Below are 16,865 nucleotides of genomic sequence, written 5' to 3' on the forward strand. Positions count from 1 at the left end.
ATTTTTTTTATGAAAAAGTGTTTCTCTCACTTTTTTTCATATCTGTGTACATATTCTCAACATACCGAGCAAATACTCTCGTTTTTTTGTTAATTATCTAAAGAAAGTCGAAAATCGGCAATTCAACCATAGGCTAATTCAACCCAACATTTGAAAATGTTCCACCACTTACATTTTGATGATTTTTCCTCTCATCAATAGCATATTACGTACTGTTTAATAGGATAAAAATTGGTTTGCATCCAACGCCCATAAAAGGGTGTATTCTCTAAAAAACACAGTTTTTGTGTCTAAAATGTTATCATCGAAAATGGCATTTTTGAGATTGTTTCTTCCATAAAACAGCCAAATGGCGCGATGGAAACATGATTTTTTGTCACAATCACAATGGGTTTTGACCATTTGTAGAACAAATTCATACAATTTCTTCCAAGTGTGTTATCAGATATGCATGAATGTTTGTAGAATTGATAAAAATATTATTTTCTTTGAAACTATGAAAGTAAAATTTCCTATTCTTATTTATTTTACTCAGATATGCGATTTTAGTTACCCCTACCCCTTATTTTTTAATAAAAAAAATGCACATTTTTCACCATTTTTTGCAGATTAAACGCTTGATATAAAAAGAAACTGTATTAAACTTTTTTTTAGTATTCAATGAATCAAAAGAAAATGTGTTCTTTCTAAAACAGCCACAAAAATGGAGGGTCGGTGTGCTTCTTTTTTTGTCCCATTATTATTTGTGTTACATTTCACCTTTTTCGGGGTCAAAAATCAAAAGTGCTTCAGTTACCCTAATATGTAAAAAAAAATCAATAATATATAACTTTCCATTTTTTTGCATATCATTTTAATCATATTGAACATTATAAAGTTGTACAGCAAAATTGAACCTGCTACAATTTAAAATGGTGACACAATGACAATTTAGTGATCAATCTAGTGTCAAATTGGTCATTTTTTAAACATTCTTGTAAAAAATGTTCTACACACAACAGACATCTAGTTTTTTTACATGTTTTTCAGATGTGTGATTGCTATTATACCTATCATAATTTGTTAAATATTACAAAAACCCGTTACACCAGATCAAAACGAGACTTGAACGTGACTGAAACCTCAGAAGAGTACATCCTTAATGTAAACTGATATATTCTCTCTTGAAGTTTGTTATAAACCTTTTTAACAACGTATGTAGTTACTGTCTATATCTGATGACACGAGCAAGTTTCGTTCATCCTTAAACACGCCCGGGGCCGTGTACAAAAGTTACTTCAGTTCGGTAATAAATCGTATGCTTTAATGTTAAAGTAAACCCTGAAGTTCACCGACACTCTAGACTAAAGCCATTCACAATTGGCATTTAGCGGAAATGCACAATGATATGCGTGTTTGTTGATTGATTCGTTAATGTTGTAGTGTAAAATTTTACAACCGAGTCGTGTACAAAGCGCACGATACTCTATGGCCTCGAGTGCATTCAATCTGAAACACCATAAAGCATGATGCCCTGATAGTTTTATCAGCATGTTCCAATACAACAAAGGTAGCCGTATTACAGCTTGACCTAACTGTACATTTAGGATACGTGTTGGTAGTAATCACCTACACTTGAAATGGTATTGTTCTCTGCATGGCGATGTCCTGATAGAGGAACAAAACTTTGTCAAGCCTTTTATTTTGCATAACAATAAGTGTCTTACGACTTAGGAGCACAGCAAACATTTTACATCAACTGTTTTAAAACGTTTGATCACTTTGATGTTGTTGTTTACAGGTTTACTCGTACTTAAGGTACCTCAAACAATGGTTTGGACTACATACTTCCTTGTTAATGATATGTCGTTTTTTATTCATTAGCATCGTATCGTGTCATATAGAAGAGTACAGAACTGTTCGTTATTCACAATAAGATTCGTCAGCTCATCAAACGTGTTACAGTATCATCGGCATTCAGTAACCACTTCCAATGTATATTAACGGACATTGATTCAAATATAATTTAAATAGTTTAGAAGAAAGATGTTTAGGGCATGCACACAAGGTACTGGATATGCAAATGTTTCTTTTCAATCCATCTCCTCTATTTTACAGTTATAATATTCATCACAAGTGCTTTGTGTGTGATTGGCGCCATATTTGACTTTGTTGCTGTACTATGGGGTGTGGCTGCTATTTTCCAGAAGAAAAAGCGTGCATTCAAATGGACAAAGAAAGCAGGCATCATGGCTGTTTTATCAGGTACAAAACAGAAGATTTAGTTTCTCTACAAAACAGTACACATGGATATAATAAAGCGTATAGCTATGGATAATGTTCCTCAGAAGTTTGAAAATTGTCCTTATTTGTCTTCAAAAGAATATTGACCAAATGGTATAATGAATGGCGATAAAGAGGTCATGGTATTCTGTCGTTCGGCAGATATGCACGTACATAAACCATTAAGGGAAATAGGATGTGAGATGTATTTAAAATACTGGGGAATTTTTGTGATATCGTCAGCAAAGAAATAATCAATTAATAAAATTAATACACGAAAACTATTGTAATACCAGTCGAGTTTGCACATCCTTAAAGACAAGTGTTTGATAACTGACATGCCTCAAACTGCTTCAATGATGGTTTTATTGTTGTTCTAGATGTGTTGGTGGCCATTGCTGTATGTCTATACGCAGCTTCATATGAATCTATCCACTATCAAAAGATTCCACGATGGACAGTCGGGACTGATGTTAACCTTGCTTGGTCCTTTTATGTCGCCTGTGGAGCAGCAGTCACCATTCTTCTAGGAGCGACATTATCCATCTCCATAGCGCTGCAATCTTCACCTATTTCAACTGTCCACGTGACACCGATGACAGGACACAGCCCATCACCTCTGATGCACCCACCACCAAGCTCCCGAATCCCATCCCCATTCAGACTGCGTCCTCGTGCACCCTCGCCATTACCATTTTCCCGAGCTGCATTTCAGACCCCGAGGATGAACCATTCGCCCGTGTTTCCTTCTTGACGTAAAGTACGATATCTGTGTGTACCAGAGGCTGTTTGTTGTATAATTCAGTGCCAATTCGTCTTGCCAGCTAGTGTTACACCATCAACATTGTATTAAACATGGATATGTCATACCAAGTATTTTGTAGTTCAGTATAGACATTTTCGCAGTTTGACTTCCACAGATTGCAGTGTGAAAATGTTCGCTTAAATTATAACGCTATACATTTATGCATTTTCTACTGTGTATTAATGTTCGTGCAAGCATATTTTCGTTCATTAAGTGAATACATAATTAGCGAAAACAACATCCACCTTTTGGTAACAAAACTGTAACAGATAAGCAGGATATGTTAAGGAACAAAGACCTTGTAAATACAGACTTAATATATAACGACTGACAATGTAGAAGTTTCAAAAAACGAACTCAAATGTTAGAAGTATTTTGAAGTGTTAAATATCTCTTGGGCTGTGAATGTCAACACTTGCACGAAATTGGTACATGTTCACAACCTTTAAATCTGCGTATGTGTTGTATATGTGTGAATTGAAATGCATTTTTTAAACAAACATAATGATAAACTACACGTCCCAGTTTTTGAGATGTGAACAAACCCCGTATATTTTCTGTATTTAATAACTAGATATGTCAGAAAACTACAGCAGTCAAATCGTTGTTAGGAAATCTGAATGTATCCTGATATAGCACATTAAAAAGTTAAACAAGAGCAATAAAACAAGTCATACAGACAATTATTTAGAAGGAATTTTATTGTCTGATTTCCATACTTCATCATGTAGCAGCTTGAACAAAGTTTAACATGGTTAAGATGATTATCGTAACAGAAAAGATATAAGAAGCACCCACACAGTTACCTAAGGACGACTTTGCCCTAGCCCCCGACCTGAGTAGGAATATCAGTAACACATTTAATTCAACCATGACGATTTTGTTTCATTTAGAAAATTTCTCTTTCGTTGCACTTACGAATTATAAGCGACTTCATCTGTCATGTGTCTGGAGTAAAAACTTGAGAAAGCAAATAATATATTTTTATCCACTAATAACGTGTTACTTAACTGCTATTCCGTCTTTGCGTATTGCAGAGTGATCTTATCTTGGGAGCAGGTATTGATTGTTACGTCACTTGTTTGTGAGCGTTACGTCATCAATTTTTGAGAAAACGACGTAATTTCTCGCACAAACCAATGACGTAACATTCAATACCTGCTCCCAAGAGAAGATAACTCTGCAATACGCAAAGACGGAATACAATACATTAAATACAGTAGCAGGGTGCTAACACGAATGTTTACACATAGCGGTGGGTAACTTTCTCTAAGCCTGTATAGTAGTAACGGACCAAATCCTGGGAAACACTTAAAGCGTTACGTTAGTTGAGCGGGAGATATCACATTGCAGTCGACAGCAATGGAGTCTCTTCTCGGTCACTTCTCCGGTCTTTTTAAGTTTTGTGTCAGTGAGTGAACTACGCTCATGTAACTAAGGGCAATTAAGTAGTTTCTCGTAAGGAAGGACGCTTTAAAACATTCTTATTTATTTTATTGTCGTAATTGTTACTGATAAAAATGGATTGATTGTGAAATAAAATATTGTATGGTACAGAAATTGTAATTTTCTATATTTATCAGATTAATGAAATTGCATTACAGCTCTGAACAGTCGAAAGAGTACGACTGACAGATCACTTATACAATCCAAACAAACATGTTATAATTAAAAAAGAAAAATATGGGACAAACAATTGTTTTGACTTATTAACGTTGGTTATTATTAAATTCACTCACTAATGTTCATTTAAAAAAAATGGAAATTAATCAACGTCAGAGAGTCAATTCGATAACAACCATAGCTCGTTGGTGAACCTCTATAAAAATAACAGGCGTATACAAATAATACTCTGGTGGTCAATTATTCATTAAACAACACACAATACTGTTATTGATAAATACTAGTCACATTTCATATGCAAAATGTCCACACTATAGGTTCCCTTGCATTCGCAACAAAATCAATACAAAAATAACAGCACGGATTTCTTCTGTTAATAAAAATAGATTTGTGCCCCGAGTACGATCTTCAAATGAAAGCAAAAGTTTCATTACAAACAAATTGATTGATCAAACCATGATACTTTAAATGTAACATTAGGCTTTATACATTTATACATAAACTCATTAAAAATATTTACAAATCACTTAATTATATTTAGATTTATAAAACTATATTTACATTTACACAAGTAAACTTGTGTTGACAGCCACTGCAATAAATAAAGGATAATTAATTGATAATTGATAAAGCTGAATAATCTAGTTGAATAAAAACAAAAAAGTCAAATATGGACAGACAGTGAGTATTTAGTCTTTTACAAAATGTGTCTATCGCCTGACAACATAAATATACCTGTATATATATAATGAAATTTATTCATGCACACTATTTTTGTCAAATTGGCGATTATTCGATAGTTTATGAAGTTAGTTAAATGATGTTGAATATGCAAAGCTTTAAAGGGAAGAAAATGTCAATTATCTCAACTCAGCTCTCCAGTTCACAAAATTTGTATTTAATACAAATAGCTATAGTGGCTTCCTCAACAACTTGTTAATGTGCCACTCCATGCACGAAATGTCCGTATTATGTGTGATACGCGCATAACATACAATGTACCACTTTATAAAATTAATTGATCTACATGAATGAGAAACTTTTCGTTATAAGTTCAGTGCATTATTGCTTGAATATAAAATGTAGACTAGAGCTTGAGGCTGAAGTTTTATGACAGAAAAGAAACAAAAAATTGGAAAAGTTATTACTGGGGCAGGGAATTTTCCATACGTACGAAAACGCCCCATGACGCGATTACGTATATGAATCAGTAACAATAGCATCATAATAATTCAGACGAGATCAAAACAGTTCATTTACAACAGTATATATAAGTTTACGGTGGTACTGTTATTGTATAAAATACAACCCACGTTAGGTATATCACAGTTCATGGAATCAAATTCACTGTTTATATTGAAATATCTGTAATTATTTACTGTACAATCACTTTTTTTCATGGGTTTTATTTTTATTCGATGATTTTATGGGTTATCGTCGTCCAAAAACTCATGAAGTAATTACAAGTTTGATATAAAACATTTATACGTTTGGGTAAGTACGCGTAATTCTCGATCATGTACCCACGAAATGGTGTTTTGTTGGGAAACCACGAAAGTTTGCCCCACAAAAGTACCTGATTTCACAGTACTCAGCATTAATACTTCAAAAAACCGACTCGAATCTTATAATATTGATGGTTATCTCACACAAATACTGATGTATAGGAAAAGACATAGTTCCTCATAAACAAACCAATATAAAGTTACTAAACAATCTTGTGAGAATCACTACTGTACATATGGCCATGAAAAAGCCATGAAATTACCATGAGATGATTGCCATGAAAAAGCCACGAAAAAGCCCATGAAACACGACCTTTTTAAGGGCCCTTATTTTTGTTAAACCCCATTAAATTACCATGAATATATTTTTTCAGCCATGAAAAAACAGAAATTCAAAGCCATGAAAAAAGGCCATGAATGTGTGTGTCAAGGAAATTCATGGCCCATGAAACATAAAAATTCATGGCCCATGAAACATCAAAATTCATGGCCATGAATTCAGCATGAAAATTCTAGGATAGAAATTATCATGGCCATGAAAAAAATCATGGCCATGAAACCCCCCCTGAAACATGACCGAATTCATGGCCCATGATTTTTTTGCCATGAAAAAGGTCTTTTTTTGCAATTTTCATGGCCATGAAAATAAAAAAAATCCTACCATGAAAAATACACGGATTAAAACTACATATAATTTCATGGCCATGAAAAATTATGCTCCACCACGAAAAATGAAACTCATAAATAATACAGGCATATATAAAGCTAGGCTGCATGTTTAAACAGTTAAAATATTATCAGAGTACTTTCCGGATTTGAACAAAAACAAGGAGAGGAACGAGAACATGAACCACCTCCATTTACACAGGTAAGATCAGATGTTCCTTCGTGTGTCGATCTCGTCTTTATAAAGTTGTGTTTAACCACTAAAATATAAACCAGCAAACAAAATTACATTTTATCATTTTATGCTATTTTGTGTGTGAATGAAAATTGAATCGAAAGTCAATAATCATTGGGTTTCATCATCAGATATTGCCGTAAGATTTCAGGAACAATTCAGAAATGTTTCAGCAAAGCCAACTGCTATATGCATAAGCAAACCTTACTGTGATTTCTAGCCAAACAACATTAAGCAAGTTCCGGGACATTTCAACAATGCTTCTTAATCACTGTTTGCTAAACAATACAACATACACTTCAACACTAGGAACAAAAAAAAAAAAAATGTCTTGTTTCTCAAATTATTGTTAGATAAATTTAGGGCAATTACTGACTGTAGTGATGGGTAACTTTAGTCCATTTAAGCCGTTTTCTAAGTGATTTTTTTTTATATATATATCGTCTTCAAATAATAAAAATAAATTTAGAAGTTAGAACGACATGAATGCCCTCCTGCTTTCTGTCACAAAATCTTTCTATTTTAGTAATTTAAAAAGGATGACACTGTCTGACCTTCACCCGAGAATCCAAAAATGCAAACTTGTCAATCATCAAAATTAGATACAAATATTTGTGTGTGTTGTCATGATGCTGTTTATTACAATCTGAATGTCTCCATTATTGATGCAGATCTAGATCATGATTTAAAGTACATAAAACTTAAGAAGGCAAGAATTACACAAACCTATGATCACTAGTTACATATGGTGAGTGAATGAAGTATATCTATATTTGTGTGATCATGTCTTGTACATGTAGCTGTGGAACTTTAGAAAGTGATAGTAATTAGTATTATTGTTCCATTATTATACACGAATTTCACATTGAATACTTTGAGATTGTTATATTTTATGAGATTGTGTCATCCCATACGTATGCTGTTTTAAATCATAATGTGAGATGTTGTTTTAAATCATAATGTGAGATGTTGAAGTGTGTAGCTTACATAGTCCGATATGAACACCGACCATCTGTACTCTTATACGGGAATTCGGGTGTAAATTATCTCATATTGTTGTATTTCATCAAATTGTAACATGATACAAGTATTCCATCCAAATAAGGTCGTAGTATTATGTTGTTAGTCTGTAAATTAACGATATAAGTGTTTAAATGCGAGGTGAAGACTGCATATTGAACCAATCAATGTGTATCAGCAGACGACAAGTCCACCGCTAGATGTAATCTGTATTTTTACGGGAAACACATGTTTATACTCAAAACGATTGTTCAGCGTGTTGATATAACATCATACCTGTCATGTGTATTCCATTTTATCATACTGTCTAATCTTTTATAGCCCATTAGAGTCGAAAGTTTGTCTTGGACATAGCGGTTCGTCTTCTACGGCAGCCATATTTGTTTATCTTTTCGGTAACACTCGGGAGTCATCCACATAGTATTTACTCGGATCTCTCGGACTTTATTAACTTAGTATATTAGATTCGAAGGTTTGATCATGGAAACTGATGTTATAGTTATTGACCATCAACTTTCTTCTAACTACACTTGTTTCAGTTAATAAATGATCATTAAAAATAAAGAAAATTAATTTAATGATCATAAAAATTAGTTTCATGAGCATTAAATTCTCATTTCTTTTATTATCGAAAACAATAACGGCTTAAAAATTTAACAGAACAGTTCAGCATTTTTCAGCATTATCCTGAACAGTTCAGCAGTTTTCAGCATATATTTTCTCGTATTTACGAAGTACATTTATCGTGATGTGCCAAATGTACACTCGTGTTGTGATATGATAAATCGTTCCAACATATATATATACCATGATATACCCTAATTAATTCTGTAAATATTCATGGCCATGAACATGCATGGTGAACACTATATTAAAAATTTCTATGATGATATATATATAGATATCATGGCCTTTGTTGAAAAATTCATGGCCATGAATTTATGATCTTTACTAGAAGCTGTGGAATTACTTTTTCATGGCCATGAATTCTTCATGTCTTTACTTGGACGCCATGATATTTTTCTTCGTGGCCTTGAACTATCTGGTATCTCGGACACTTTTAGAGCAACTAATTTTAATGGCAGTGGTTTTCCAAATTTCAAAGCCATGAAATACACCATCGGAATTCATGGCCATGATTTCATTTTTTCAGGGCCATACTATGACCATGATTATTTTTTGCGACGAGAAATCATGGCCATGGTTCTTGACACTCGTATCAGACAACTATATTCATTGAAATTTAAGGAGATGTATGTGTGATTCATGGGGTATTCAAGGCCATGAAAAATATATTCATGGCATTTAGGCAAGCCCATGAAAAAAACTTCGACGAAATATCATGGCCTTATTAATGGCATCCAGGCTTTTTAATGGGGTTTTCACAGGAATTTCATGGGATTTTTATGGGATATGCTTCCAGTAGTGAATAACAACACAATTTTAAACCGTTAATGTGCATATAAAAAAGCCAATGACGATAAGATTGTTTTACAAGTATTATTTCCACACAGTTTTAAGGTTCATGGTATTCCATCACGCAAATATTCTATTATTTTACGTTTGTCACAGACCGAGGTTTTGAGATCGATGACCATTGAATCTAAAAGTCATTTGGAAAATACAGTGTTTAGTTGACTTTTTATGAATGGAGAAATATATAAGGTAGTAGTAAATAGATGATAAACAGTTTATCACACGATGTTTTCAGGGTTCGTCGCTCGAATATTTTTCTCATCGCTAGCACGTTGATAAAAATCTCGATTCTACCTGCGCTGGCCTCTCGATTTTATCCACGTGCTCGCGATGAAACAATTGTTCTCACGACAAACTCTGAAAACACAGTGGGATAATCTATAATTATACCACCTAACCTTGGCACAGAGAATATGCAATATACATCTTCTAGTACCGACATAAAATAAGCATAATACAATCTTAATAAGGGACAGAATAGACAAAATGTTATGAAATATTGGCTTTATCTATTGAATGGATGAATGGTAAATATTCGTTTCAAGTATCTTGACTTTTTATTGAAACTTAAATCCGATCAGTCTGTTGATAAGTTCTTAACCACAATGAAGTATCTCAAATTCGTAGTATTGCAAGAGTCCCACACATTAAAACATTTCTTCACAGAAAACAATAGGCGATGTCGACATGCTCTGCTTGTAATGTATACTGGCATGGACTCATAAGAATATGGCCAATCTTACTTCGAATTTTAAGTAGACTAGAAGATGTCTGTTAGCCATAAATGCCCCTGCTGCCATGTGAAATTAGTTTCAGTTTTCTACGTTACAACCACTTTGATCTTGATACCCTGAAACATGCAAACACAAAAGTTACTACACTTAAAGTTGATGTATATAGCAACAGTGACCTTGGCCTTGACCTTGGAACCATGAAACACAACAATGTCCGAGGTATGCTCATAATTGATCTTTGTATAAAGTTTTACAAAAATCCATGAAAGAATGAAGTTGCTAAGTGTTTAAATTGAATCCGTTGATGATTTCTATATAAAGCAACAGTGACCTTGGCCTTGACCTTGGAACCCTGAAACACAAGGATGTCAGAGATATACCCATATTTGACCTTTATATAAAGTTTGACCAAAATCCGTGAAAAAATGAAGTTGCTAAGTGTTTAAATTGAATCGGAACGGGACGTGACGCGACGCGACTGGACGGACATGGAAAACAATATATGCTCCCCACCCCCACCTATTTTATGGAGGGTTGTACCTTTGTATAAAGGTTCCCAAAATTCTGTCAAATAATGAAGTTGCTCCGTGTTTACATTGAATCGGGACGGGACGCGACGGGACGTGACGGACATGGGTAACCCTATATGCCCCCCCCCCCCCCCCCCCCCCCCNACCGTTGATAACTGGCCATTGACGAATTATCCAAAAAAAATAAAAAATCTCGCCATCAAACAGATCGAGAACGACATAGAATGGGTGTACCCAATTATCGACTTTTGAAACTGTCTTCCTCATTAGGTTTTGAGTGACATACCAGGGGGAATGTGATAACAAATTCAGAGAGTAACTTAATAAGCTATTATATTTTCTATAATTGAATGTAGCATTAAATAAAGTGTGTTAAAATGAGGATATGAACATGTTTGTTTACTATCCCCTTGATAGAATGCATCATTTGTTGATATGAGGGAAGACTTTTGATATTACCATACCCTCGTAATGTCATCTATTCATTGCTGCATTCGTACTTAAGTAAACGTCCGTACTTACAGCGCCTTAAGAAAACATTCCATCTTACAGTGCCTTAACTAAACATTCCATCTTACAGTGCCTTAAGTAAACATTCGTACTAACAGCGCCTTAAGTAAACGTTCGTACTTACAGTGCCTTAAGTAAACATCCGTACTTGCAGTGCCTTAGGTAGCCACGGTGAATGAAGCTTTTTTTCCAAACATTTGTGAACTATTTCCAAATATGCTATTTATCAATTTTGTACTATTGTTGGTATCACTACTTATTGACGTTGGTATCACTACTTACTAATGTTAACATCACTACTTACTGATGTTGGTATCACTACTTACTGATGTTGATATCACTACTTACTGATGTTGGTATCACTACTTACTAACGTTGGTATCACTACTTAATGATGTTGATATCACTACTTACTGATGTTGGTATCATAACTTACTGATGTTGGTATCATTACTTACCGAATGTTGGTATCACTACTTACTGATGTTGATATCACTCCTTACTGATGTTGATATCACTAATTACTAACGTTGGAATCACTCCTTACTGACGTTGGTATCACTACTTACTAACGTTGATATCACTACTTACTGACGTTGGTATCACTACTTACTGATGTTGTTATCACTACTTACTGATGTTGATATCACTACTTACTGATGTTTATATCACTACTTTCTGACGTTGGTATCATTAATTACTAACGTTGGAATCACTACTTACTAACGTTGATATCACTACTTTCTGATGTTGGTATCATTACTTACTAATGTCGGTATCATTACTTACTGACGTTTCGTATCACTACTTAATGATGATGGTATCACTACTTACTGATGTTGGTATCACTACTTACTGATGTTGGTATCATTACTTACTGACGTTTCGTATCACTACTTAATGATGATGGTATCATTACTTACTGATGTTGGTATCACTACTTACTGAGGTTGACATCACTACTTACTGATGTTGATATCACTCCTTATTGATGTTGGTATCATTACTTACTGATGTTGGCATCATTACTTACTGATGTTGGTACATGTAAAATTACTTACTTATGTTGGTATCATTACTTACTGATGTTGGAATCATTACTTACTTATGTTGATATCATTACTTACTGATGTTGGTATCACTCCTGACTGTTGTTGATATCATTACTTACTGATGTTGGTATCATTACCAACATCAGTAAGTAATGATACTAACATAAGTAAGTAATTTTACATGTACCAACATCAGTAAGTAATGATGCCGTCGTTAGTAAGTAGTGATACCAACATCACTAAGTAGTGATACCAACTTTAGTAAATAGTGATAACAACGTTAGTAAGTAATGATACCAACATAAGTAAGTAATTTTACATGTACCAACATCACTAAGTAATGATGCCAACATCAGTAAGTAATGATACCAACATCAGTAAGTAGTGATACCAACATCAGTAAGAAGTGATGTTGGTATCACTACTTAATGATGTTGGTATCACTACTTACTAACGACGGTATCATTACTTACTGATGTTGGTATCACTACTTACTGATGTTGATATCACTCCTTACTGATGTTGGTATAACTACTTACTGATGTTGGTATAACTACTTACTAATGTTGACATCACTTCTTACTGATGTTGGTATCACTACTTAATGATGTTGATATCACTCCTTACTGATGTTGGCATAACTACTTACTGATGTTGGGATAACTACTTACTAATGTTGACATCACTACTTACTGATGTTGATATTCCTCCTTATTGATGTTGGTATGATTACTTACTGATGTTGGTATCACTAATTACTGACGTTGGTATCACTAGTTACTGATGTTGATATTACTACTTGCTGATGCTAGTATCACTACTTACTAACATTGGTATCACTACAAACTGATGTTGGTATCACTACTTACTGATGTTGTTATCACTACTTACTGATGTTGGTATAACTACTTACTGATGTTGGTATCACTAATTACTGACGTTGGTATCACTACTTACTGATGTTTCGTATCACTACATAATGAAATTGGTATAACAAATTACTGATGTTGACATCACTACTTACTGATGTTGATATCCCTCCTTATTGATGTTGGTATCATTACTTACTGATGTTGGTATCATTACTAACTGATGTTGGTACTTAATGATGTTGATATCACTACTTACTGATGTTGATATCACTACTTACTGACGTTGGTATCACTACTTACTGATGTTTCGTATCACTACATAATGAAATTGGTATAACAAATTACTGATGTTGACATCACTACTTACTGATGTTGATATCCCTCCTTATTGATGTTGGTATCATTACTTACTGATGTTTGTATCATTACTTACTTATGTTGATATCATTACTTACTGATGTTGGTATCATTACTTACTGATGTTTGTATCATTACTTACTTATGTTGATATCATTACTTACTGATGTTGATATCACTCCTTACTGATGTTGGTATCATTTCTTACTGACGTTTCGTATCACTACTTAATGATGATGGTATCATTACTTACTGGTGTTGGTATCACTACTTACTGATGTTTCGTATCACTACATAATGATGTTGGTATCACTACTTACTGATGTTGATATCACTACTTACTAATGTTGACATCACTACTTACTGATGTTGATATCAATCCTTATTGATGTTGGTATCATTACTTACTGATGTTGGTATCATTACTTACTGATGTTGGTATCATTACTAACTGATGTTGGTACATGTATCATTACTTACTTATGTTGGTATCATTACTTACTGATGTTGGTATCATTACTTACTTATGTTGGTATCATTACTTACTTATGTTGATATCATCACTTACTGATGTTGGTATCACTCCTTACTGTTGTTGATATCATTACTTACTGATGTTGGTATCATTACTTACTGATGTTGGTATCATTACTTACTTATGTTGGTATCATTACTTACTTATGTTGATATAATCACCAACTGATGTTGGTATCACTACTTACTGATGTTGGTATCATTACTTACTTATGTTGGTATCATTACTTACTTATGTTGATATAATCACCAACTGATGTTGGTATCACTCCTTACTGATGTTGGTATCATTACTTACTTATGTTGGTATCATTACTTACTTATGTTGATATCATTACTTACTGATGTTGGTATCACTCCTTACTGATGTTGGCATCATTACTTACTTATGTTGATATCATTACTTACTGATGATGGTATCATTACTTACTTATGTTGGTATCATTACTTACTGATTATGGTATCACTACTTACTGATGTTGATATCACTATTTACTGATGTTGGTATCACTACTTACTGATGTTGGTATCATTACTTACTGATGTTGGTATAACTACTTACTGATGTTGGTATTACTACTTACTATTGTTGACATCACTACTTACTGATGTTGGTATCACTTCTTAATGATGTTGATATCACTACTTAATGATGTTGGTATCTCTACTTATTGATGTTGATATAACTACTTACTGACGTTGGCATCACTACTAACTAACGTTGGTATCACTACTTACTGACGTTGATATCACTACTTACTCACGTCGGTATCATTACTAACTGACGTTGGTATCACTAATTACTGACGTTGGTATCACTAGTTACTGATGTTGATATTACTACTTACTGATGTTAGTATCACTACTTACTAACGTTGGTATCACTACTTACTGATGTTGATATCACTATTTAATGATGTTGGTATCACTACTTACTGATGTTGGTATTACTACTTACTGATGTTGGTATCACTCCTTACTGATGTTGGTACATTACTTACTGATGTTGGTATCACTACTTAATGATGTTGGTATAACAAATTACTGCTGTTGAAACCACTACTTACTGATGTTGGTATCACTACTTATTGAAGTTGGTATCACTACTTACTGACGTTGGTATCACTAATTACTGATGTTGGTATAACTACTTAATGATGTTGGTATAACAAATTACTGCTGTTGACACGACTACTTACTGATGTTGGTATCACTACTTAATGATGTTGATACCACTACTTACTGATGTTGGTATCACTACTTATTGAAGTTGGTATCACTACTTACTGACGTTGGTATCACTACTTACTTACGTCGGTATCATTACTAACTGACGTTGGTACCACTAATTACTGACGTTGGTATCACTACTTACTGATGTTGATATCACTCCTTACTGATGTTGATATCACTAATTACTAACGTTGGAATCACTCCTTACTGACGTTGGTATCACTACTTACTAACGTTGGTATCATTACTTACTGATGTTGATATCACTAGATGTTGGTATCACTCCTTACTGTTGTTGATATCATTACTTACTGATGTTGGTATCATTACTTACTTATGTTGGTATCATAACTTACTTATGTTGATATCATTACTTACTGATGTTGATATCACTCCTTACTGATGTTGATATCACTAATTACTAACGTTGGAATCACTCCTTACTGACGTTGGTATCACTACTTACTAACGTTGGTATCATTACTTACTGATGTTGATATCACTAGATGTTGGTATCACTCCTTACTGTTGTTGATATCATTACTTACTGATGTTGGTATCATTACTTACTTATGTTGGTATCATAACTTACTTATGTTGATATCATTACTTACTGATGTTGGTATCATTACTTACTTATGTTGGTATCATAACTTACTTATGTTGATATCATTACTTACTGATGTTGATATCACTCCTTACTGATGTTGATATCACTAATTACTAACGTTGGAATCACTCCTTACTGACGTTGGTATCACTACTTACTAACGTTGGTATCACTACTTTCTGATGTTGATATCACTACTTACTGATGTTGGTATAACTAATTACTGATGTTGACATCACTACTTATTGATGTTGGTATTACTTCTTAATGATGTTGGTATCACTACTTACTGATGTTGGTATGACTACTTACTGATGTTGATATCACAACTTACTGATGTTAGTATCACTAATTACTGACGTTGGTATCACTACTGACTGATGTTGGTATCACTACTTACTGATGTTGGTATTACTACTTACTGATGTTGGTATCACTCCTTACTGATGTTGGTAACATTACTTACTGATGTTGGTATCACTACTTAATGATGTTGATATCACTACTTACTGATGACTACTTACTGATGTTGATATCACTCCTTACTGATGTTGATATCACTAATTACTAACGTTGGAATCACTCCTTACTGACGTTGGTATCACTACTTACTAACGTTGGTATCACTACTTACTGACGTTGGTATCACTAATTACTGATGTTGGTATAACTAATTACTGATGTTGGTATCACTACTTACTAACGTTGGTATCACTACTTTCTGATGTTGATATCACTACTTACTGATGTTGGTATAACTAATTACTGATGTTGGTATCACTACTTACTAACGTTGGTATCACTACTTTCTGATGTTGATATCACTACTTACTGATGTTGG

At 33.8% G+C, this 16,865-nt stretch overlaps 1 protein-coding gene across 1 annotated transcript in view; it reads left to right on the plus strand.

The window, feature by feature from the left end:
• LOC110459824 overlaps positions 1-4,132 on the plus strand; it is an 8,410-nt gene extending 4,278 nt beyond the window's left edge. The window contains exons 2-3 of the mRNA XM_021512275.1: positions 2,098-2,244; positions 2,643-4,132. Of these exons, the coding sequence (XP_021367950.1) occupies positions 2,098-2,244; positions 2,643-3,016 (521 nt within the window). The 3' untranslated portion in view covers positions 3,017-4,132. The remainder of the gene's footprint in view (positions 1-2,097; positions 2,245-2,642) is intronic.
• Positions 4,133-16,865: the final 12,733 nt, after the last annotated feature.

The sequence above is a fragment of the Mizuhopecten yessoensis genome, unplaced genomic scaffold, assembly GCF_002113885.1.
Source record: "Mizuhopecten yessoensis strain PY_sf001 unplaced genomic scaffold, ASM211388v2 scaffold10227, whole genome shotgun sequence".
NCBI classification, from domain to species: domain Eukaryota; kingdom Metazoa; phylum Mollusca; class Bivalvia; order Pectinida; family Pectinidae; genus Mizuhopecten; species Mizuhopecten yessoensis.